The 24,299-nt window shown below is 39.3% G+C and overlaps 1 protein-coding gene across 1 annotated transcript; it reads left to right on the top strand.

The window, feature by feature from the left end:
- The first annotated feature begins 1,454 nt into the window (after positions 1–1,454).
- LOC150091942 (cholinesterase-like) lies at positions 1,455–23,911 on the top strand. The gene is made up of 3 exons (XM_090370390.1): positions 1,455–1,477; positions 5,829–7,401; positions 23,527–23,911. Exons 2-3 carry the CDS (start codon positions 5,867–5,869, stop codon positions 23,909–23,911), a joined length of 1,920 nt encoding a protein of 639 aa, XP_090226516.1. The 5' UTR covers positions 1,455–1,477; positions 5,829–5,866.
- The last annotated feature ends 388 nt before the right edge of the window (positions 23,912–24,299 follow it).

Below are 24,299 nucleotides of genomic sequence, written 5' to 3'. Positions count from 1 at the left end.
TTCCATCTTGAGGTTTGTGACTCACTCTTTGCGTGCCATCAGTGCAAAACAAAGTGTATTGCGATTCATCTGCTGATTTCTTCCATTGTTTCGCTGTCCAATCACAACATTCTCAACGTCATTACAAACGATTTTCTATTTTTCTCTGTAATAAGTGGCTGCTGAATAGGCAGGCGACTACCAATACCAAATTTCTTCAATTTCCTGTGCATGGTACGGGTCGAAATAGGACAATTCTGGGCTTGGTTAATTCAGATGTTATTTTCTGCACTGGATGTCCTAGTTTTCCGCAAAAACCTCCTTAGATTACCACGGCTTCGCTCTTGAAGTATTGTTTTTTCTACCACATTTTTGCCTTTGAGATCTGGAAGAGCCACTTGCTTTCCAGTCATTAAAAACCTTTGAGATGGATGCCTTTGAGAAACCAGTTATGTCTTTCGTTTCTTCAATCGTGGCTTCTGCTAAACAAGCACTCAGTAAGACTTATTTCAAAGTCTGATAGATCACGCGTTTTCTACATTCTGGCTTCAAATTCAATTGTTCTTTCACCTGATGAAGTAAGAACGAAGTTTCAATTTCTGTACCACCTACCCTTAATCTATGTATGGTACTAGCCTTGTGGGTAGCATACTTGGTAGAATAGCCGTCCTTCCTAAATCGGGTGGAAAAGACCTGAGTTCCAGTCGATGACGTGAGGAATTTTTATGGACCTTTTTCACAACGTGATCTCCTCTTTGGAATGAGGGCTGTGACATCCAGACAGGAGTTTTCATCCAGGATTTTCTTTATCGCCCCAGGACTTTGCAGCTACCAATTACTGACACCTCGCATATGTTCTGTAATCAATACAGATGGCCTTCGACTTCGAGATTTAGCACTGACAGTTCCTGTTGCTCTTGTGGTGAATTCTTATCCAGATGCTTTTATTATGTACATATGAGCTGGTCGGAGAATAATTTTCACTGAGAAAACAACGTTGCTTCAACATTGCTCCATCTTGGATTAATTTTGCAATTTATATTCAATCAGTTGGATTACTGCCATGCTTTACGCGTTAACATATTTCCACAAAACGTTTTAGACCTTAAGTAAAAAAAAAAAGTTTATTATTGCGTGCCACACGCTATAAGACCTTTCGTTTTATTGGCTTAGATTACCTTGTACTTAGTATTCCATCATGTTAATAATTGAACAAAACAATCTGTAATCACGCTTATTCAAAAAAATTCTCTGAAACTATTAGTCAGATAGCTGAATGTTATAAAGTAAAATGGGTCTATCATTAGCATCTCTAGACGATGAAGGATTTTGGGTAAAGTATAGTAATCATATTAGTCAGAAGAATTGTAGAAGGACAGAGTATCTGAAAATTGAGGAAATTAAGAAGCATAAAAATATAAAACGGGATATTCTAAAGTAGTATCATCACGAGAATGGTGCTTGGTACAAGTAAATCGAAACGGTTTGTCGTATGAAAGTAAGTAATATTCTTGTCTTATCAGTAAATTTAAGCTGTTTTAGTCATGTTATTTGGTTGTTAATTTGCTGTAAAATTTGAATTTCTGTACGTTCTTGGGTTGTTATAAGTGTTTTAAAGGATGAAAAACCTCAATTTCCAACAGTAAAAAATGTAATAAAAGTCACAGAATGATAAATAAGGTTATGATGTGAAAAAATTCATTTATGGGAATACCTTGTTTATTATAGTAAGACATTAAAAGAATTTTGAAATTCAAGTTGATTAATCCAGTGTTCTAAATATGGGACTGTTTTAGCAAATTTACTCTTGCTTTACTCTATATCTTCTTAGACATAATGAGAAGTAGGAGACATCAGAAATTTTATTATTCAGAAAAAGCGATTATTCATGCATTAAGAATCTACAGATAAAGGAACCACTAAGTGGCAGCGATCACAGTGTATTGATATGGGATTTACTTCAAGATGTAACTACCGTTAGTGGTAAAGGGAAGGGTTTTTGCTTTCGTAAAGGTGACTACGGTGGTCTGACACAGTATTTAAATTCTATACAGTGGGACCAACTGATGATGTTACCAACAGCAAATTCAAAATGGGAAGCATTTTGTATTTATAAATGATATTGATGATGGTATATCAAGCTTAATGTCCAAGTTTGCAGATGACACAAAGGTTGGCAGGGTTGTCAAGGACACTACTGACACTATGCTGCTGCAACAGGATCTGGAAAGGTTGAGCAGATGGGCTGAGAGGTGGCAAATGAAGTTTAACATTGACAAATGTAAAGTACTACACATGGGAAACAGCAACCCCAGAGCAACGTATCAACTCTGTGGTACTACACTGACAGTGGTAGAGAATGAAAGGGACTTGGGGGTGATCGTGCAGGCAGATATGAAGTTCTCTGAGCAGTGCAGACGGGCTGCAAGAGTAGCTCATGGAGTATTGTCAATGATATACAGGAATTTTTCCAGCAGGGATAAGGAGGTGATTATTCCATTGTATAAGGCAATGGTCAGGACACAGCTAGAGTACTGTATACAGGTCTGGAGGCCTCATTTCAAGAAGGATGTAGAGCTGCTGGAACGAGTACAGACAAGGGCATTAAGGTGAATGGAACAAAGGGGTGCTCTTACGAAGAAAGGCTTAAGTTTTGCAAATTACAGTGTCTGGAGACTAGGCACCAGCGAGGTGATCTGATAGAGGTGTATAAAGCCTTGAATGGTATAAGCATGCTCAATGCTGATGGGATTCTTCCTCTAGCTCAGAAAAATCACCTGAGAGGGCATAAATTCAAATTGAGGAAAGAGAGATGTAGGATAGACGTGCGGAAATTTGCCTTTAGCCAGCGGGTGGTTGGTTGGTGGAACAGACTGCCATCCCTTGTGGTGGAGGTTGATAGCCTAAATAAGTTTAAGGCTCAGCTGGACAGGTATTTTGAACGAACAGAGGGGTGAAGTGGAAGTGGGTTTTTTTTTTTTTTTTTTTGGCTGATGCTGCATAAGCTTGCTTTCTTGCATCAAATTCCTCTACTAATGCTAATGCTAATGCTAAATGCATTCAAGGAATTAATGTTGGAAGCTACTAGGCTTTTCATACTAAGAAATATTGTTCAAGGTTTAGGCCAAAATGGATGTCAAATGAACTAATGAGACTTGTGGCAGACAAGATAAATGCATGGGATGCATGTAAATTATCAGGCGACACAGAAGCCTATGATAGATATAAGCTAGTCTGTAATCAAGTCACAAAGGAGGTTAGGCAAGCGAAGGCAGATTACGAGAAATCTTTGGCAAAAGGTGCTATGAAAAACAGCAAAGACGTCTTTACGTATGTATACGCTAAAAGGAAGGGGATGAATCAGATTGGTCCACTTGATATCGATGGTTCGACTGTTGATGATACTTCTGAGGTAACTAACAAACTGAATAGGTATTTTGCATCTACATTCACACATGAGGAACTGTGTGGGGAAGTAGAGGCCAGAGGTTTATCAAACTCTAACAGGAGGCTAAATGATTTTGCAATAATTGAGAGTAAAGTGGAGGAGAAATAGTTGATGTTAAACATAAGAAAGGCACTTGGGGTGGATAGGATCTATCCATTTATATATTAAAGGAGGCAGCAAAGGAGGTAAGCAAACCCTTACCCATAATTATGAGCGCTTCCTTGGACTCTCCAGTTCATGGGTACCTGAGGGGAGGTATCCATGGACTGGAGATGTGCAAATGTGACCCCAGTCCGCAAAGGAGGACAAAGAGAGAAACAGGTAATTATAGACCTGTTAGTTTAACTTCTGTTCCAGGAAAATTTATGAAGGCACTGGTTAAAGAAACATTGTAGGATCATCAAGACAAGACTTCAGTTATAGCTCGGACACAGCATGGCTTTGTTAAGGGGAAGTCTTGCCTGACCAATTTCATTGGATACTATGATGCCGTCACAAAAGAACTGGATGCAGGGAATAATTTTGATATTATATACTTGGATCTTAGAAAGGCTTTTGATACTGTTGCACATGGAAGACTGCTGCACAAATTGGAGCAGTGTGGCATTGGAGGCAAATTGCTGCTATGGATAAAGGGGTGGTTGAGGGGGAGAAGACAGAGAGTAGTAATCAATGGACACCGCTCTTCGTGGACTAATGTTATTAGTGGAGTCCGCTAGGGTTCGGTGTTGAGTCCGTCGTGGTAGCACAGTAGTTGTAATCAGCGTCCTACAACAGCCCTCGAAACTCGTGTTTTTCGTTCGAATATGAAGACAGAAGAATATGTGCAATCACGGATACAACATTCTGACACCTCACAACTTTAGTTTTGGCAATACCTGCGCGTGCGCGCTCACACAATCAAAAAAACTGATCTCTTCCTTCTGATTCTTTATTCTAGTACTCAGCTGCGCATATCAATTTTAAATTCACCCTCTATAACCTCTATCTTTGTAACTTACAGAATTGTTATTTATATATAAAATTATATATTACTTATCCTTAGAAATGTTTTTAATTTTTATAAGTGATTATAAATGCAAATAACATACCAGTATTATAATTTTCGTCACTGGTCCCAGCAAAATTTATCAAATGAACTCTAAAATGTATATAGTTTCAGCTTGTCTGATTGCTAAAGATAGACTTTTTTTTTTTGCAATTATTTGATTTTTAGATATGTTTAAAAATGCGTAAGATAATTAATAATAAGAAGAAAAGTAATAAAATAATTAGACTTCCAGTGAATGGATTTGAGTGAAATTTTTTGATATGCGGCTACTTTCAAAATATTTGCTAAGCAGCAAATTATAACGTGCTGTGACACTGGAATGAGGAAATTATAATGAAAACAAATAGCAAGCCCTAAAACCACACGCTCAGAGGCTTTCCACATATGGTCGACCTTTTGACAATCTCATCATGCGAGTTGCCCGTCTTTGGACCCTTTCAAGAAACTCAATATCTTTTTTTCAGATAAGGTCCCCATATTTGGACACGGTATTCCAAATGCGGTCTTACAACTGCCTTAGGCAGTGAGACTATGACCTTCCTATCTCTACACGGTATTGTTCGATAAATCATCGATAGGACATCAGGGGTTTCCTGGCTGCCTGTTTACACTTTTCAGAAAACTTAATATCTGCCCATATGATAAAATCCCAGATCCCTTTCTTCCTCCACTGTTTTCGATTTAACTCCACCAATGTATCATTTATTTTGGGGTTGCTGCTCCCCAAGTATAAGACCATTCATTTTATTGCATTAAAACATCGCTGCCGATTTTCTGACCATTTTTGAAGCCATCCTGAAGGAGCGCTGCTTGTCACTGATCATTAACAACTCTACAAATCTTTACGCAGTCTGCAAATTTTGACATCACGCCTTCTGTTCCTTCTTCAATGTCGTTTATGAAAATCTGAAACAACAGTGGTCCAAGAACCAACGTTCTGGGAGACGCTTCTTCTGAACTTTCACCAATCTGAGGAATATCTATTAATCTCAACCCTCCTCTGCGTTCTGTCCTGCAGGCACTCAGCAATCCGCCTTAGAATCTTTCCAGTAAGTCCAACATGTTGCAGCTTATACAGCAACCTTTCATGAGGGACTGAGTCAACCGCTTTGCTTAAACAACCGAAAAATTGCAAGATAGTTGACCCGTTCACTACCACAATGAGCAGTGTCACCTATCATTGCCTATCAGAATGATAGATGCCACGGCTCCCAATGTACAATACAGAACATATTAAACACATAAAGGAGGCATTCGTAAGACACATAAATGCTGAATATTCTGAATCATTCTTCAAGTTATTGCCTGTTTGTCTTCCTCACTCTACAAGAAATATGTTTTTCTTTTCAGACAATCATTTCTTCGACTGTGGAAACAAAGTTCAGAAAATGAATGTCACAGAAGGATGTTACGCCAATTTCATGCACTGGAGACAATTTCCCATAATGATAATCATTTGGACTTATCTCTGTCATAGAGTCCATGCAGAAATCGAGGATCTGATTGTAGAAACCAAAACTGGACGTGTGAAGGGAAAACTGATTAACACAATAGAAGGCAAACCTGTGCAGGCTTTTATTGGAATACCTTACGCCAAACCACCGCTAGGAAAGCATCGTTTTAGTCCCCCTGTACCAGCAGATGAATGGAAGGAAGTATTCGACGCTACGAAAAAACGCAGAAAATGTATTCAGAAAATATCCTTGGGAAATAAAAGAGCGAATATGGGTATGAAATTTTTATCTCCAAAAATTTCTAGTGAAGATTGCCTAACTTTAAATGTATGGAGACCAAACCCTTCACCACAAAATGTATCAGTTTTAGTATGGATACACGGAGGGGGATTTGAGTTTGGGTCTGCAGGAATGATCATTTATGATGCACAAGGTGTCGTTTCGGAGGAAAATGTAATTGTAGTAGCCATGAATTATCGACTCGGACCTTTTGGCTTTCTTTATTTAAATCATTCAGATGCACCAGGAAATGTAGGATTACTTGACCAGTCGATGGCAATTCGCTGGGTTCGAGAGAATATTGCGTACTTTGGAGGAAACCCCGAAAGCATCACACTGTTTGGACAGAGTGCAGGGTCAGCATGTGTAGGATTTCACCTGCTGTCTCCATTCAGTAGAAACCTTTTCAACAGAGCGATCATGCAGAGTGGAACGCCATCATCGCCATGGGCAATTCACGACAGGAAAAAGAGTTTCAATCAAGGAATTCGATTAGCAAAAGCATTAAACTGTACAGATGACGAAAATGACCTTGATGTCATTTTAGAATGCCTCTGGAATAAAAATCCAAACGCTATAGTTGAAGAAGCATTGAAATTAAGGCACAATTTCGATACAGCATTTGCTCCCGTTCTCGATGGTAATTTCATTATCGAAGATCCAAAAATATTACTAAATAAAAAAGATTTTAGGAATACAGGTATACTTATTGGCACTAATTTAAACGAAGGAAGTACTTTTGTCCCACTTATGTTTCCTGAACTTTACAATTTTCCTAGTGCTGTTTCGATGTCACGTGATGATTTAGCGCTTGCTGTGCGATCACTTTTTCCTCATCAGAGCGAGGTGAATCAGAAGTCAATTATTTATGAATATACAGATTGGGTAGATGTTAACTACTTTCATGGACTTGATCAACTAATAGGAGATACCCAGTTCGTCTGTCCCACTAATAAATTTGCTCATGACTATGCCAAGTCTGAGAATGATATCTATATGTACAGATTCGATGGCAGACCACAACCTGCATTTTCTTTCAAGTTTCCAGATTGGGTGGGATCGAGTCATACAAGTGAAATTAGTTTCGTTTTTGGTTCTTTTCTTACTCCATTGTTCAGAGAAGCTACTCCTGATGACATTGATTTATCCCGCCGAATGATGAGATATTGGGCTAACTTTGCAAGGACAGGGTAAGCAGTCTAATCGATTATTTAACAATGGTTTTTTTTTTATATTCTTCTTTGATATACCTAACTGGTTCGAGTTTAAGTTGAAATGTAGAATCAAAGAGTCCATTGATATGAAACTATACATACCGGATAATTCAAAAGCTCCCTGCGCAGCTGTAAAAACATTAACAGGGCGTTACATTAGTCTGGAGTTACAAGGAAAAATAACAAATGGCAATACAAACACTTTTATTCACAGAACGTACTCAATGTGTCCCCTATTGTTGCTGATACACATATTCAAAAGAGACACCCAGTCAACAAGCACACGGTAATGAGGTCAGCAGTAATGGTGTTGCTTGCTTTAATAATGCGCTGCCGCAAATTGTCTATCTCTGAATTTTCTCGGCGTAAACCAGTGCCTTCAAGTGAACCCAGAAAAGAAAATCTATTGGTGTGAGATCCACTTCTCGCTGACCATTCTACAGTCCCTCGACGTCCTATCCGATTACCAGGAAACTGTGCAGGAGAACCATGTTATCTTGTTAGAACCATTTTGGAAAATCTACATCCTCTTTCAAAACACTGGGGGATGTTTCCTCATTGAGCATACGTAAATAGCCGCCTGCATTGACATTTCCTTGAAAAAAGATGGGGCTTATGATGTGGTCTTTTCACATGCCACACCATACCATTACACATGTAGCACCATGTTCCCTTGAAAGAGTAAACCAGTGAGGGTTGTCTTGAGACCAGTAGCGAGTGTTCTGTCGATTTACCTCACCATTTCCATAAAAAACAGCCTCATCTGCAAACAGAATTGGAGACAGAACATTTGCATTTTGAGCATATTGTTCTCAAGCCCATTCACAATATTCCATCCGTCGGTCTAGAATATTTTCGCTAAATTTCAGCAAGATCTGAAGTTTCAGATTTTGCAGAGAACAAAGAATAATCATCAAAGAGACGTTTTGGAACTTCTGCATAAATAAGCGAGGATGCCAGTGGCATCGTTCTAAGAATTCTAAGATTCACTGCGTTTATTCTCTATGGATCCTGTTCTCTTAAACTTTGCAACAAGTTTGCTAACACAGCTCTGTGTTACTGCCCCTCGATATGGATGCAGTCTGTTAAATTTTGCTGCGACTCTCTCTCTCTCTCTCTGACTCCGATTCCTACGAGAAGAATTATCTGGACTCATTCTTCCTTAATCAAAGACATCTTGAAGCTGCAAAGATGAAATATATGAATTAGTTATTTTTCTATACGATTTCAGACGTATGCGACACAAGTACTTAGGGGTACATGTTAGAAAAAGAGCTCCAAAGGTCTTCCCCCTGCACGTCTTCGTGCTTGTAGATAAACATTTACACATTTCAGTTTGTTCTCGAAGACATACGACAATAACTGGAAGTGATATCTCTAACGGAAATTGTGAGCCATATCTGAAATAATCCATGACATTAGAGCTGAGGATTGTCTTTATTCATTAATGCTTTCATTAAACTTCAAAAATAATAAGTTAATTAACGTATACAATGCTCTATATTTCGGGGGCGTTAGATTTCCATTTCTAGAATTAACAGAATTTTTCCTTTTCTTTTCATTTCACTGCACGTACTTCTCAAAGTACTATTCACTCCACGTCTTGTAAAGCTTGTCCTAAATAAGCTGTATAATAAATACAGGCATATAATAGACTACAAACCAACATATTGGAACAACTTAACGAAATTGTGCATTTCCAATAATTACATTTTTAATGGTAAAACAGTTTACCATAGGTACCCCTATGGGTAGCCCTGCCAGTTGCATCATTGCAAATCTATACCTGTACTTGCACTACCTCCGGATATCTGCTTGTTTAGGTACATAAATGATTTTTTTGTAGCAAATTGCCCCAGCTTCCTACAAGACATTGCCAATATATATCCTGAAGAAATCACCTTGGAGAAAACCAATAATAATTTCGAAGCTAATCAATACTTATGAGTCCGTAGAAATACCGTTCGTGAATTCCCGCCATTTTTACACGATAGGATAAGCTTAGTGTCGTATAGTGCATAATATAATATTGTCAATTAATCAGTAAATCTATTAATCTTGATAAACTTTATTGTCAGTTAAATTGTATTTTTAACTCTATAAATATATATAACGACTTAATCGTAACAAATAATTAATACATAACTATAGTGGTACACGTGATACGGAAGTTGTATAAAGGGAACACTAGATACCAAAAAAAAAAAAAAAAATATATATATATATATATATATATATATATATAACATAACTGTTTTGGGATATAACTTAAGGATTTAATTTTTGTTTTAAATTTTATTGAATTAAATTGGAATCATGACTCTGACCAGAGCAGCAAAGCAAAAGGCTCAAGCTAATGGGAGTGCTGTGATTCAGGGGAGAACTGAGGGGGGCAGTTGCCCTCTGAATCACAGTCTATTAAAATGCACTGTTTGCTTGATGTTTGCGGAGCAGTCGGGTACGGGACATGATACTGCCAAGGGGGATGTCTTTGTGTGTGCACGATGTAAGGAGTGCAAGGAAATTAGGCGACAACTCAGCGTTGTTATGGGCCTTTATGAGACCTTGAAGGACAGGGTGCATGCCCTCGAAGGAAATAAATTGAGGGGCCCATCAAGCTCTCAGCTGCCCACATCAACGCCAGAGCTTGCACTTGGTCATCAGGCAACACAGAAGCAGCCCCCTAGGCAGAATGCGCTGGTCCCACAGGAACTAGTAGTTGTTGGTGACTCTATTGTCAGGGAAACGGGGAACATGCTTTGTAAAAAGGATAGGTGGAATAGGACCAGGGTATGTCTGCCAGGGGCAAAGGTTGATGACGTTGTAGAGCGGATATCATCTTTTAAGGGCACAAAAGGTGATATAGTTGTACACGTTGGCACTAATGATATTAAGAGTAGGAGACCGGCGGAATTACTTAGCAAGTACAGGTCACTGTTGAAAAAAAGCCGTGAATTAGGGTTGAACTTGAAAGTGTCTGCAATTCTGCCCAGACACGATAGGAGGGAGTATATGATGAGAGCCTTGTCGATCAATTCGGCCCTGGAGGGATTGTGCAAGGCTCAAGGGGTAGAATTTTTTTCAGCCTGGACTGTACTTGTTAACAGGAGACATTGCTTCTACAGGGATGGGATACACTTAAATAGAAAGGGTGCAAGAATTTTTGCTGATGCTGTCGAGGCAGTGTTAGGTGGGTCGGAAAACTGCTAGTTGGGGGGGATACAAGGACTAATAGATTAACAGTAGCCACTGGCAGAGGTGGAAGTGATTCTTGCACTGCTTCTATTCAAATGAGCAGAAGTCTGAAAAACAAGATGCAGGATATTTCAGAGACTGCTGGTAGTCATTGCGTTACAAGTAAACACATGGGTTGTGTTAGGGTAGCTAAGAATAGAAACAGGTGCATGTATACCTGCGTGTACACCAATGCTAGGAGTTTGGTAAATAAATTTGATGAATTTGAGGTATTGCTCAAAACATCAAAGGCAGATATTGTTGGGATATCAGAGACGTGGTGTCACACAGATATAAGTAATGCGGAACTGGAATTTGGGGAATACAATGTATATAGAAAGGATAGACAGGACAGGAGGGGAGGAGGGGTTATGCTATTAATTAAGAAACACATAAAGTCAAAGGAAGTGCAGCCAGTTGACATCGATGGACAGGGCAGTGTCGAGTCAGTTTGGTGTGACATAAGCATAGGGAAATCAAAAATCTTCTTCTTTATTTGTACGCTCTGTGTGTAACTATAATAAATTTCTTACTCTGGTGAGTATAATAATATATTGTACAGGGAAATAGAATGGGCCAGTAAATCAGAGAGTCTTATAATGGGGGATTTTAATTTCCCAGATATTGACTGGAATTTGTGGGTTGGTCACTCGCACACTAGCAAGGCTTTTGTGGATTTATTGGATGATTGTTTTCTACATCATCATGTTCGTGAGGCAACAAGAGGGAGCAATACTCTTGATCTGATTATCAGTAGTGATTCTTCATGCATTAAGAACCTGCAGATAAATGAACCACTAGGTGGCAGTGATCACAGTGTGTTGAAGTGGGATTTACTCAAGGAGGTAACTACCATCAGAGGTAAAGGGAAGGGTTTTTGTTTTCGTAAAGGCGACTATGATGGTCTGAGACAGTATTTAAATTCTATGCAGTGGGACCAACTGATGATGTTACCAACAGCAAACTCAAAATGGGAAGCATTCAAGGAACTAATCTTGGTGGCTACCAGGCTTTACATACCAACTAAGAAATATTGTTCAATGTTTAGGCCTAAGTGGATGTCAGATGAACTAATGAGACATGTGGCAGAGAAGAAAAATGCATGGGATACATACAAATTAATGGGTGACATGGAAGCCTATGATAGATATAAGTTGGTCTGTAACCAAGTCACAAAGGAGATTAGGCAGGCAAAGGCAGACTACGAAAAATCCTTGGCAAAGGATGCAAAGAAAAACAGAAAGGAGTTCTTTACATACTTGAACTCGAGAAGGAAAGGGATGAATCAGATTGGTCCACTGGATATTGATGGTTCAACAGTTGAGGATCCTGCTCAGGTGGCTAACAATCTAAACGAGTATTTTGCATCTACATTCACGCATGAGGAGTTATTCAGGAAGGAGAATGATGTAGGTAAAGTAAACATTGGCAGTGAGCTGGATGATTTTGTAATAACTGAGAGGAAAGTGGAGGAGAGATTGTTGAGGATAAACATAAAAAAGGCACCTGGGATGGATGGGATCTATCCAGTTATATTAAAGGAGGCAGCAAAGGAAGTATGCAAACCCCTAGCCATAATTATGAGAGCTTCTTTGGACTCAGGGGAGGTACCCATAGACTGGAGATGTGCATATGTAACCCCAATTCACAAAGGAGGATCAAAGGCTGACACAAGTAATTATAGACCTGATAGTTTAACTTCTGTTCCAGGTAAATTAATGGAGGCACTGGTTAAAGAAGCACTGCAGGATCATCTAGACAAGAATTCAGTTATAGCTCAGACGCAGCATGGTTTTGTTAAGGGCAGGTCTTGCCTGACCAATTTGATTGGATACTATGATGTAGTCACAAAAGAACTGGATGCAGGGAATAACTTTGATATTATATATTTGGATCTTAGAAAGGCTTTTGATACTGTTGCACATGGAAGACTGCTGCACAAATTGGAGCAGTGTGGCATTGGAGGCAAATTGCTGCTATGGATAAGGGGATGGTTGAGTGGCAGAAGACAGAGAGTGGTAATCAATGGACACTGCTCAACGTGGACTTATGTTATTAGTGGAGTTCCTCAAGGTTCAGTGTTGGGTCCATTGTTGTTTTCGGTGTTTATGAATGATATTGATGATGGGATATCAAGTTTAATGTCTAAGTTTGCAGATGATACAAAGGTTGGCAGGGTCGTTAAGGACACTACTGACGCTATGCTGCTGCAACAGGATCTGGAAAGGTTGAACAGATGGGCTGAGAGGTGGCAAATGAAGTTTAACATTGACAAATGTAAAGTACTACATATGGGTAACAGTAACCCCAGAGCAATGTATCAACTCTGCGGTACTACACTGACAGTGGTGGAGAATGAAAAGGACCTGGGGGTAATTGTGCAGGCAGATATGAAGTTCTCTGAGCAGTGCAGACGAGCTGCAAGAGTAGCTCATGGTGTCTTGTCGATGATATACAGGAATTTTTCTAGCAGGGATAAGGAGGTGATTATTCCCTTGTATAAGGCAATGGTTAGGCCACATCTTGAGTACTGTATACAGGTCTGGAGGCCTCATTTCAAGAAGGATGTAGAGCTGCTGGAACGGGTACAGAGAAGGGCAACAAGATTAGTAAATGGAACAAAGGGTTGCTCTTACGAAGAAAGGCTTAAGTTTTGCAAATTACAGAGTCTGGAGACTAGGCACCGGCGAGGTGATCTGATAGAGGTGTATAAGGCTTTGAATGGTTTGAGCATGCTCAATGCCAATGGGATTCTTCATCTTTCTCAGAATAATCACCTGAGAGGGCATAAATTCAAATTGAGGAAGGACGGATGTCGAATAGATGTGCGGAAATTTGCCTTTGGCCAGCGGGTGGTTGGTTGGTGGAACCGACTTCCATCACTTGTTGTTGAAGTTGATAGCCTAAACAAATTTAAAGCTCAACTGGACAGGTATTTCGAACGAACGGAGGGGTGAAATGAGAGAGGGTTTTTTTTTTTTTTTTTTTTGGCTGATGCTGAATAAGCTTGCTTTCTTGCATCATATGCCTCTACTAATGCTAATGCTAATGCTAATGCTAATAACCTTGCAGCCAACTACATTGATTTAGATATAGATCTTAATAACCCTCAGACCACAGTCAACATATACAATAAACGGGAAGCCTTCAACTTCAATGTCTTTAACTTCACGCATTAGCATTCTAATATCTCCAAAAAGATACTTGCTAATATCATCCTGTCTCAATGCATCAGAATAGCTACTATATGCAATAGCAAAAAATTGATAGTTGGCATTATCAGAAACTTCTATAATAAGCTTCTATACAACCAGTTTCCTACAGCCTACCTGTATTACCAAATCAAAAAAGCACTCCTTATTATCGAATATAAAAAGTTGATTAACTACACCATTGATATCAATAACATCATGGCTAATTGATAATCTATAGCTGTTAGGCTTGTGCATAATGTATAGTCTATACTTTCAGCCTCTTTGGTGTCTTACAAACGTAGAAAACTTGTACCCATCGATTGGCTAACCAAGGAGTATATTATTATTTTATTTTTTATTATTCATTTATTTTTTAACTTTATCTTTTTATTATTATATACCACATAACTGGCTTAGACCCTGAAGTATGTTCACAGAACTATGTTCAGGGTCCTACTATAGGAACGGGAATAGCAACCCCGAACAAGATCTATTTGTGTCTTCTTCTATATTCTTTATGCTTTCCTACCTTTCTATATATTTTTTCTCGTGAGCCATTAGTTTATCGAACGCAATATTCGAGATGCTCCTTTATTGCTGCAAACACTGTTCTCACTTAAACAAAGATTAGCGACTATTTAACGCTACTTTTGCAAGCTTGTTACTCCTTTCTACCCTGAGAAACATTGCTACACGTGTTTAATGCCTACCCCTATTTAATCTAACTTAGTTTCTAACTGATGACACGTAGGGTAGCAAGTGTAATTTAATTTTACTTTATATGATTTTAATTTTTATTACACACGGGGTCGCTATCTTATAACATAAATACTCCAGAACAGATTTTCGTTATACTTTTTATTACCCTCCTCTGCAGTGCAGACCTTCTCTACGATTATATACCTACTCGACCTCAGTAAGTTATCATACTGCTTAATCTTTGCATTCTGCCTCTGTCGGGTCAGCCATGAAATATACGTAAGCCATATGACTTAAAATGAAAATTTTTCGTCCAAACTCGACCAGAGAACACACGCAATTTACAGACATAATATATAAAGGTATATGTAAAAAATTACGGGTGGCCCTAATATAATAATAATTTGAATATTTTCTAAGTCTCCAAAATTTCTGTTGTTTCCTAAACCTTTTGCGCTACAGTGTATAACTATTTTGACAATTGAAGTTATAATATAAATACTTTCAACGTTATTTTAATTAAGTTTATTAACAAAATTATGAAATAGGAGAAATTTTGGCGACTTAGAAAAAATATTTACTGAAATTTAACGGACCACTCAAACATTGCACGAAATTCAAAGGAATTTAATATATTTTAATTGAGTGTCTACTTTCACGCATGGATGGTTTCACTTAAAGAGCTGCTTTTGAAAATTTACTCAAAAAACTCGTTTACTCGTATTGTTTTTATTTTATAACATAATTCACATCCATATTAAGAAATTCTTTAAGAAGAACTGTCAGATGATTGTATCTTTACAAAATACCTGATGCGCGATATATTATACATATGGAATTCAATTCCTCTATAACCACTAAATTACATAATAAATGTGCTTGAAATTCCATTCGGTTTTCTTTTATTTTGTTCTTTCTTCATCATTCATTATGTCACTCTCGACTCTACATAATGAGGAAATGAATGGCTCACGCACACACCCTCGTGGATGTGTGCGTGAGCCATTCATTTACGTGAGTTCTAGTCTCGTCGATTATGTGAGGAATTTTTATGGGCCTTTTTCACAAGGTGACTGAGTTAGTCGGTCAAGGATAGCATGATTTTTTTCTCCCGGAACCTCGGGTTTTTCTTCCAGTAAATCGACCGCAGAAGCAATTTACAGATATATTATATAGGATGCAATATGGTCCAAGTTTCTGATGCGCGTAGAACCCTATAGCAACCAACGAACCAACATACACATTACTGATTGAATTTTTTTTTCTGCTAATAGTATTATACAGTTCTCAAACTTCTCCTTCTGTAACCCTTTCCTTTTTATTGCTCTTATTTGGGCTCTCCTAGGACTTTGCCCCATGTTTTTCTGGCACGCCTCCACCTGTCGGGGATGGGGGGTAGGACGTAGTGACCAGGTATTGCCGCTTCACATCTGCTAAGATGCCAGGCGCCAGTCATATAACACTACAACAGAACACTACACAAAACTTACCCACAATGCACTCATACATATGACCGGATATGGCGAAAGCCTCTTCACATGATGTACAAAAGCGGCTAATGGGGTAAACCCTGGGGTCCCCACAGCAACACTTGAATCCCTTGTTAATAGTATTATGGAAATATTTTAATGTTCTCTATAATTCTATTCAAAATTGTTTGCCTCATATAGGCTTTTCATTTGAAGGGTTAAAATTGATTAAATTAACAGAGGTTCTACTATTTTTTTTTTTTTTTTTTTGCTCGCTTTCAGGTTTGGGCGACCTGAGTGCGGGCTGCAGGCACCCACCGGTATTGCACTACTTCCGGTGGGTGCGGTATTTGTGCTATATGCACATACAGTGATGGTATAATCCCCAGATGATGGTTGCTCCATGGTGGTGAAGTGGCCTGACACACCCAACAGAACACACACTTAAACTTCCACTTTTCTTTCATATATATATTTTAGGCCCGCTATGTAGGGTTCCTACACCATCACAGATTATCAAGGAGGAGATGGGCTTATGCCCGGGAGCCACCCCGATTCAAGAACACACATATACACCCACCCACACACATGTTTAGAGATATCTAGAGAGAGAATATAATTATATGTAAATAAATCTAATTGATCTATATAAATAAATCTAATTGGTGTATTTAATAAATCTTGTAAATTGATCTATATAAATCTTGAGATTGTATATATTGTTTGTGTGTGTGTGTGTGTGAATAAATGAGTGAATTTAAAAAAAATGCTAATGGATAACAAATATACACAAATAACTAATCATAAAACAATTACACTATGTGCAGCGTATGCGCACTACATGTTCAAAAGTAATTGCCCACTTGCGCCTTGAGCTTTCAATGTTTCATCAAATATATATATATATATATATATATATTTTGCCGAAACATTGAAAAAAATATATATTTCTGTAAATATATATATAAATATAATAGGAACAATTTATAAATATTTTATGCAATATAATCCAGATCGGAAATCTAACATAATATACTATTAAACAGCACGTAACTAATTTACTTAAACTATTATCAAAAAATTATATATATATACATGCTGTGCTGCCACTTTATTAGGTACACCCCTGCGGTGCCCACAGGGGTGTACCAACATTGTCCCACCAATGTTGCAAGTCACATGACCACAGTTGTGGATATAAATGCAGCAGAACAACCTTTCTAGTATCAGTTAAGCGCAAACCGTACATAGAATGGGAAAAAGGAGTAGTAGTAGTAGTAGTAGCGGCATGTGATGCAAGAAAGCAAGCGTATGAGCTTATGTAGCATCAGTCAAAAAAAAAAAAAAAAAAAAATTACAAAACAATCCCCTCTAAATATTTGTCCGGTTCCTCCTAAAATTTGTTTAAGCTATCAACGTTCACAACAACAGATCGAAGTTTGTTCCAGCAATTAACCACCCGCTGGCTAAAGGCAAATTTCCGCACATCTAATCTACATCTGTCCTTCCTCAATTTCAATTTATGCCCCCTTAGGTTCGTAATCTGAACAGGTGGAAGGATCCCATCAGAATTCAGCGTGCTCAAGCCATTCAAGGCCTTATACACCTCAATCAGATCACATCGCAGGTGCCTAGTCTCCAGCTGCTGCAATTTGCAGAACTTAAGCCTCTCCTGGTAAGAGGATCCTTTTATTCCCCTCACCAATCTTGTTGCCCTTCTCTGTACACGCTCAAGCAAAACTCCATCCTTCATAAATGACGCCTCCAGACCTGTACGCAGTGCTCAAGGCGTGGCCTGACCATTGCCTTATACAGAGGGATAATCACCTCCTTTTCCCTGCTAGCAAAATTCCTATATATCATTGACAAAACCCCATGACCTGCTCTGGCAGCCTGTCTGCATTGCTCAGAAAACTTCATATCTGACTGCGCAATTACTCCCAGGTCTTTTTCATTTTCTACCACCTTAAGTGTAGTACCACGCAGTTGGTACGTTTCTCTGGGGTTACTTCTACCCATATGCAGTACTTTGCATTTGTAAAGGTTAAACTTCAGTTATCACTTCTTAGCCCATCTGCCCAAATTATCTAGATCCTGTAGCACACTGCCATTACTGTCATTAAGAACTCTGCCAACCTTTGTATCATCTGCAAACTTCGATACTAAGCCTGATATACCTTCATCAATATCATTGATAAATATGCAAAACAACAGTGGACCCAACACCGAACCCTGTTGGACTCCACTAATAACATTAGTCCACGAAGAGCAACACCCATTGATTACCACCCTCTGTCTTTTCCCCCTCAACCATCCTTTTATCCATTGCAGCAACTTACCCTTAATACCATTCTGCTCAAATTTGTAGAATAGTCTTCCATGCGCAACAGTGTCAAAAGCTTTCCTGAAATCCAAGTATATGATATTGAAATTATTTTTTGCATCCAGCTCCTTTGTAACTACATCATACTATTCTATCAAATTTGTCAGATAAGACTGTCCCTTAACAAACCCATGCTGTGTCTTAACTATTACTGCAGTCTTGTCTAGATGATCCTGCAATGCACCTTTAACCAGTGACTCCATAATTTTACCCGGAACAGAAGTTAAACTAACTGGTCTGTAATTACTCGTGTCACCCTTCGATCCCCCTTTGTGAATTGGGGACACATTTGCACATCTCCAGTCCGTGGGGACCTCCCCTGAGTCCAAGGATGCTCTCATAATTATGGCTAAGGGTTTGCATAGTTGCTTTGCGGCCTCCTTTAATATAACTGGATAGATCCCATCCACCCCATGTGCTTTTCTTATGTTTAACTTCAACAATTCTCCTCCACTTTGCTCTCAGTTATTACAAAATCATTAAGTATCCTGCTACAATTTGATAACCTTCTGCCATTTTCAAACCTTAATAACTCCTCACGTGTGAATGTAGATGCAAAATACTCATTCAGTTTGTTTGCTATCTGGGCAGGATCATCAGCAGTCGAACCATCGATATCAAGTAGACCAATCAGATTCGTCCCCTTCCTTTTAGAGTTTATATAAGTAAAGAAATATCCTTGCTGTTTTTCTTAGTCTCCTTTGCCAAGGATCTTCTTAATCTGCCTTCGCCTGCCTAACCTCCTTTGTGACTTGATTACAGACCCGCTTATATATCATAGGCTTCTGCGTCGCCTGATAATTTATATGCATCCCATGCATTTTTTTTCTCTGTCACGAGTCTCATTAGTTTATTTGACAACCATTTAGGCCTAAACCTTGAACAATATTTCTTAATAGGTATGAAACTTTTAGTAGCATCCACGATTAATTCCTTGAATGCTTCCCACTTAGAATTTGCTGTTGGTAACATCATCAGTTGGTCCTAGAATTTAAATTCTGTACAACTGTTGGTCCCATCAGTTGTACAGAATTTAAAAACTGTCTGAGACCACTGTACTCACCTTTACGGAAGCAAAAACCCTTTCCTTTACCCCTGATGGTAATTAAATCTTTAAGCAAATCCCACTTCAGTACACTGCGATTACTGCCACCTAGTGGTTCTTTTAACTGCAAATTCTTACTACACGAATGATCACTGCTGATAACCAGATCAAGAGTATTACCCTCTCTTGTTGCCTCTCGAGCATGCTGCTGCAGAAAACAATCATCCAATAAATCCACAAAAGTCTGACTAGTGTGTGAGTGACCAACACACGTTCCAGTCAATATCTGGGAAGTTAAAATCCCCCATTATAAAACGTTCTGATTTACTGGCCCACTCTATTTCCCTGTACAGTTTCTTATTATACTCATCAGATTCATTAGACCTATAACACACACCTACTCTCATTTTTCCTTTCCCAGTGCTTATGTCACACCAAACTGACTCAACAGTGCACTGTTCATCTATATCAACTGGATGCACTTCTTTTGATTTTATGTTTTTCTTAATTAACAGCATAACCCCTCACCCCTTCCTATCCAGCCTATCCTTTCTGTAGACGTTGTACTTCCCAAATTCCAGTTCTGCATCCCTTATATCTGTGTAACATCACGTCTCTGCTATCCCAACAATATCCGCCTTTGATGTCTTGACCAGCACTTCAAATTCAACAACTTTATTTACTATACTTCTAGCATTGATATACATGCAAGTATACAAATGTACATGTACCTATCCTTATTATTAGTTACCCTAACGCATCACATATACCCACCTGTTTCACGATGGCTGCCATCAGTCCCTGAAACCCCCAACACCCCTCGCTCCACGCCTCTGCTTATTCTAATAGAAGTAGTACAAGAATCACCTTCACCTCTGCCTGCGGCTACTTTTAACCTTTTAGTCTGTGAATCCTCCCCCCAAGCTAGCAGTTTTCCGACCCACCTAACACTGCCTCGATAGCACCAGCAAATATTCTTGCACCCTTTCTATTTTAGCGTATCCCATCGCTGTAGAAGCAGTCTCTCCTGTTAACAAGCACAGACCACGCTGAAAAAAATTCTATCCCTTGAGCCTTGCACATATTCTCCAGGACCGAATTGATTGACAAGGCTCTCATCATGTATTCCCCCCTATCGTGTCTGGGCAGAATTGCAGACACTTTCAAATTTAACCTTGACTCACGACTTTTTTGCAACATTGACCTGTACTTGTTAAGTAAATCTGCAGATCTCCTATTCTTAATGAATGTCATTGGTGCCAACGTGTACAACAATATCACCTTTTGTACCCTTAAAAGATGATATATGCTTTACAACGTCACCAACTTTTGCCCCTGGCAGACTTACCCTTGTCCTGTTCCATCTATCCTTTTTACACAATATATTTCCCGTCTCCCTGACAATGGAGTCACCAACAATAACTAGTTCCTTTGGGACCAGCGTATTCTGCCTTTGAGGTTGCTGCTGTGTTGCCTGAGGCCCAGGAATGAGCTCTGGCGTTGAGTTCGGCAGCTGAGAGCTTGACGCGGCCCCTCATATTAATTTCTTCGAGGGCATCTACCCTACACCTCAAGCTCTCATAGACGCCCATCAGAACGCTGAGCTGACGCCTAATTTCTAGACACTCTCTGCACCTGGCACACACAAAGACATCCTCCTTGGCTAAATCATGTTCCGTTCCAGAGTTCGGCAAACATTTCACAAGTTGCACATTTTTTTAGGCTGTGATGCGTTGGAGAATTTCCCCCCTCAGTTTTCCCCCGAGTCACAGCACTCCTGCCACTTTGTGCCCGTTGCTTTTCTGCTCTAGTCTGGGGCATGATATTTTAAATTAAGAAGATCAATAAATTTAATTAATTAATTGTCAATACTACGCTATCTAATAGAATCCTAAATGCAGGGATGCGAATTACGCAATATAATTTTACGTTACAGCTGTCTAGTTACCACAATTAAAAATTTGAATTCACTACCACTCTATACAAAAACATTGGCTGCAAGATTCGAACGAAACAACGGTTTTACGTATATTAAGTAGTAATCTACAAAAACTCTTTATCTAAAATAAAAATAACCAGCGTAACTATAACTATAAGACTACGTATAAAGTACAATACAAAATAACAATTATGTAAATAAAAAGGCAAACACTTATCGCTTTTTCGGAGCCTATAATTCACAGCTGTAATTTTTAAAGAGAGTCAGCGCCCTCTCCAACAGACTTAGAAGTCCATTAGGGTGATCTAACGGACTTCGAACGTGGCATGGTAGTAGATGCATGACATGCTGGACAAAGCATCTTTGAAACGGCAGTTCTCCTGAACCTTTCACGCACCACAGCTTCAAGGGTGTATCGAGAACGGTGCAACGAACAGAAAACATTCTCTCAACGGCACTCCTGTGGAAGAAAATCGCTTGTTGATGAGAGAGGTCAGAGGAGGATGGCTAGAACTGTGCAAGCAAACAGACGGGCCACAATGTCGCACATCAAGTCAGAATACAACCTTGTGCAGAACAAAATATCGCAACTGACCACTAGTCGCACTTTGTCGCGAATGGGCAACAACAGCCGACGGCCACATCGCGTACCTTTGTTATCAATGAAGAATAAGAGAGCACGCCTCCTGTGGGCACTGCAACACCAGCACTGGACAATCGAGGATAGGAAAACAGTTTCTTGGTCTGACGAGTCGAAGTTCATGGTGCACCATGTTGATGGAAGGCTCAGAATCCGGCAAAAACAATGTGAATCCATGGACCCGTCATGTCTGGCCACTACTGGGGCAGTGTTATGGTGTGAGGAATGTTTTCTTGGTACACGTTGGGTCCCTTGATACCCATAGATTCACGTCTGAATGCCACATCGTACCTAAATCGTTGCTGACTAAGTGCATCCGTTCATGTTGACAGTTTATCCTCAGTCAGATGGTTACTTCCAGCAGGATAATGCGCCGGTGAACAAAGTCCGAATCACTATGGAATGGTTCCAGGAACATTTTTCTTTGCTGCAGTGGACCGCTCAGTCCCTGGATCTCAATCTTATTGAACATCTTTGGGATGAGCTGGAAAGGCCTGTTCGCTGCAGGCCTACACCACCGTCTAAGCTCAAGGAACTGCTTGACACACTCATATCTGCATGGTACTCCATTCCTGCACAACGTTTTCAGCATCTTGTTCAATTCATGCTTAGACAAATTCAGGCTATTCTGAAGGCTCAACACGCTACTAGTTAGGTGTACCTAATAAACTGGCAGCACAGTGTATATATCTGTAAATTGCATATGTTCTGTGGTCAGTTTGCCAGTTTGCTGGGCGAAAACCAGGGAGAACAAATTTTAAAAAAAATTGTGAAAAAAAATTCTTATGTCGGACGGCTTCTAGCTCCATATTTGACCATTCTTCCAACAGGATATTTGTCAACTGCTGTCTGGCTTCGGCAGAGAACGGCGAAGCCAAACTGCCCCATTGACGGGAGTTGAACTCCAGGCTATACTACCAGGAGTGGGGGGAAACGGTGATTAAAACGACTGTGCTACCGCATAAGATGTTAAGAATGGTGAATTCAAATAGTCATGTGTTGAGAAGCGAACCCCAGGATTTCCCCCATTAGCATAATTCAGAATGGTGAATAAAAAATGTGATTTTAAATCAATAGTTAGTTAAGGTGGGAAGGTTATTTTCGAGAAGCACCTGTTAGGTGCCCACCACCACCACCGGCTTTGAAAATCGAGGTTCCATTGCTACAGAACTCCCAAGGAATGCAACCTCGATTATCTGTGATTATTTTTCGTGCTTTGTAACCATACCTTTAAGACTTTGCGATAACACAACTGCACTAAAATCCAAGCTGTTTTCCATCAACTGTTGAATTTCTCACATTTCATCCATAAAAAGCCAGTGTTGTTACCCACAATATGAGAATTAAACTTTGCTTTTGTAGGCACAAACAGCAGTGTTCCACTACTTTTCTCATAGTCTTTGTATTTACTAAACTTTTACACCTGAAAATTTCATTATTAATATCACTAACAACAGGATTAGCAATTTTGTGAATTATGTGACTTGTTGTTTTCTAGGGACCCAAATATATCGCCTAATGGATCGGAGGAGCTGAACAAATGGCCACGTTATACAACACGGAACAAGCATTATTTCGTACTCGATAATTCATCTTCTGGGTCTGTAAAGAAGGGACGTCGTGAAAAGGCATGTGCTTTCTGGAGAGAACACGTTCCTGAGCTACTGAAATACAGCAGTGATGGCTACACAACCTCCTCTGCATCTTCATTCCAAAACCATTTTAGCAGGAAAGCATGGGATTTTTCACTCCAAAGACCATATTCCACCATCACGTCTTATAATGCATTGTTTTCCATTTTACTGGCCCAGTCTGGGCACATACAGATACTATGCTACATGGTATTCCTCTTTGTCTTTTCAATCCCACTTCAAATTCCTTAGCATTCTTGATAGGTTTCTCTCTTCTGTAAACATGATAAGTAATAAACCTTTTCTTATCTCATGACGTCAGTGTTATTCACCCCAAAATGCCTTCAAACATTTAAAAATTTGTTCATCCGTATACACTCACTGGGTAAAAAAGTATAAACCTTTATTCAGTATCTAGTAGGGCTGCCTTTTGGCCAAATTACAGCACGTACACTCGTGGCATGGAACTATATGTCGAAGGGCTTCTAGCTCCATATTTGACCATTCTTCCAACAGGATATTTGTCAACTGCTGTCTGGCTTTGTCAGAGAACGGTGAAGCCAAACTGTTCCATCCAGCATATCCCAGACATTCTCAATTGGATTCACATCTGGGGAATTAGGCAGCCAGGGTTGGAAAT

Source organism: Mastigoproctus giganteus, chromosome 1, assembly GCF_048544385.1.
Source record: "Mastigoproctus giganteus isolate SK-2022 chromosome 1, ASM4854438v1, whole genome shotgun sequence".
NCBI classification, from domain to species: Eukaryota; Metazoa; Arthropoda; class Arachnida; order Uropygi; family Thelyphonidae; genus Mastigoproctus; species Mastigoproctus giganteus.
The sequence above is the reverse complement of the archived record's forward strand: the minus strand, read 5'-3'. Positions and strand labels throughout refer to the sequence as shown.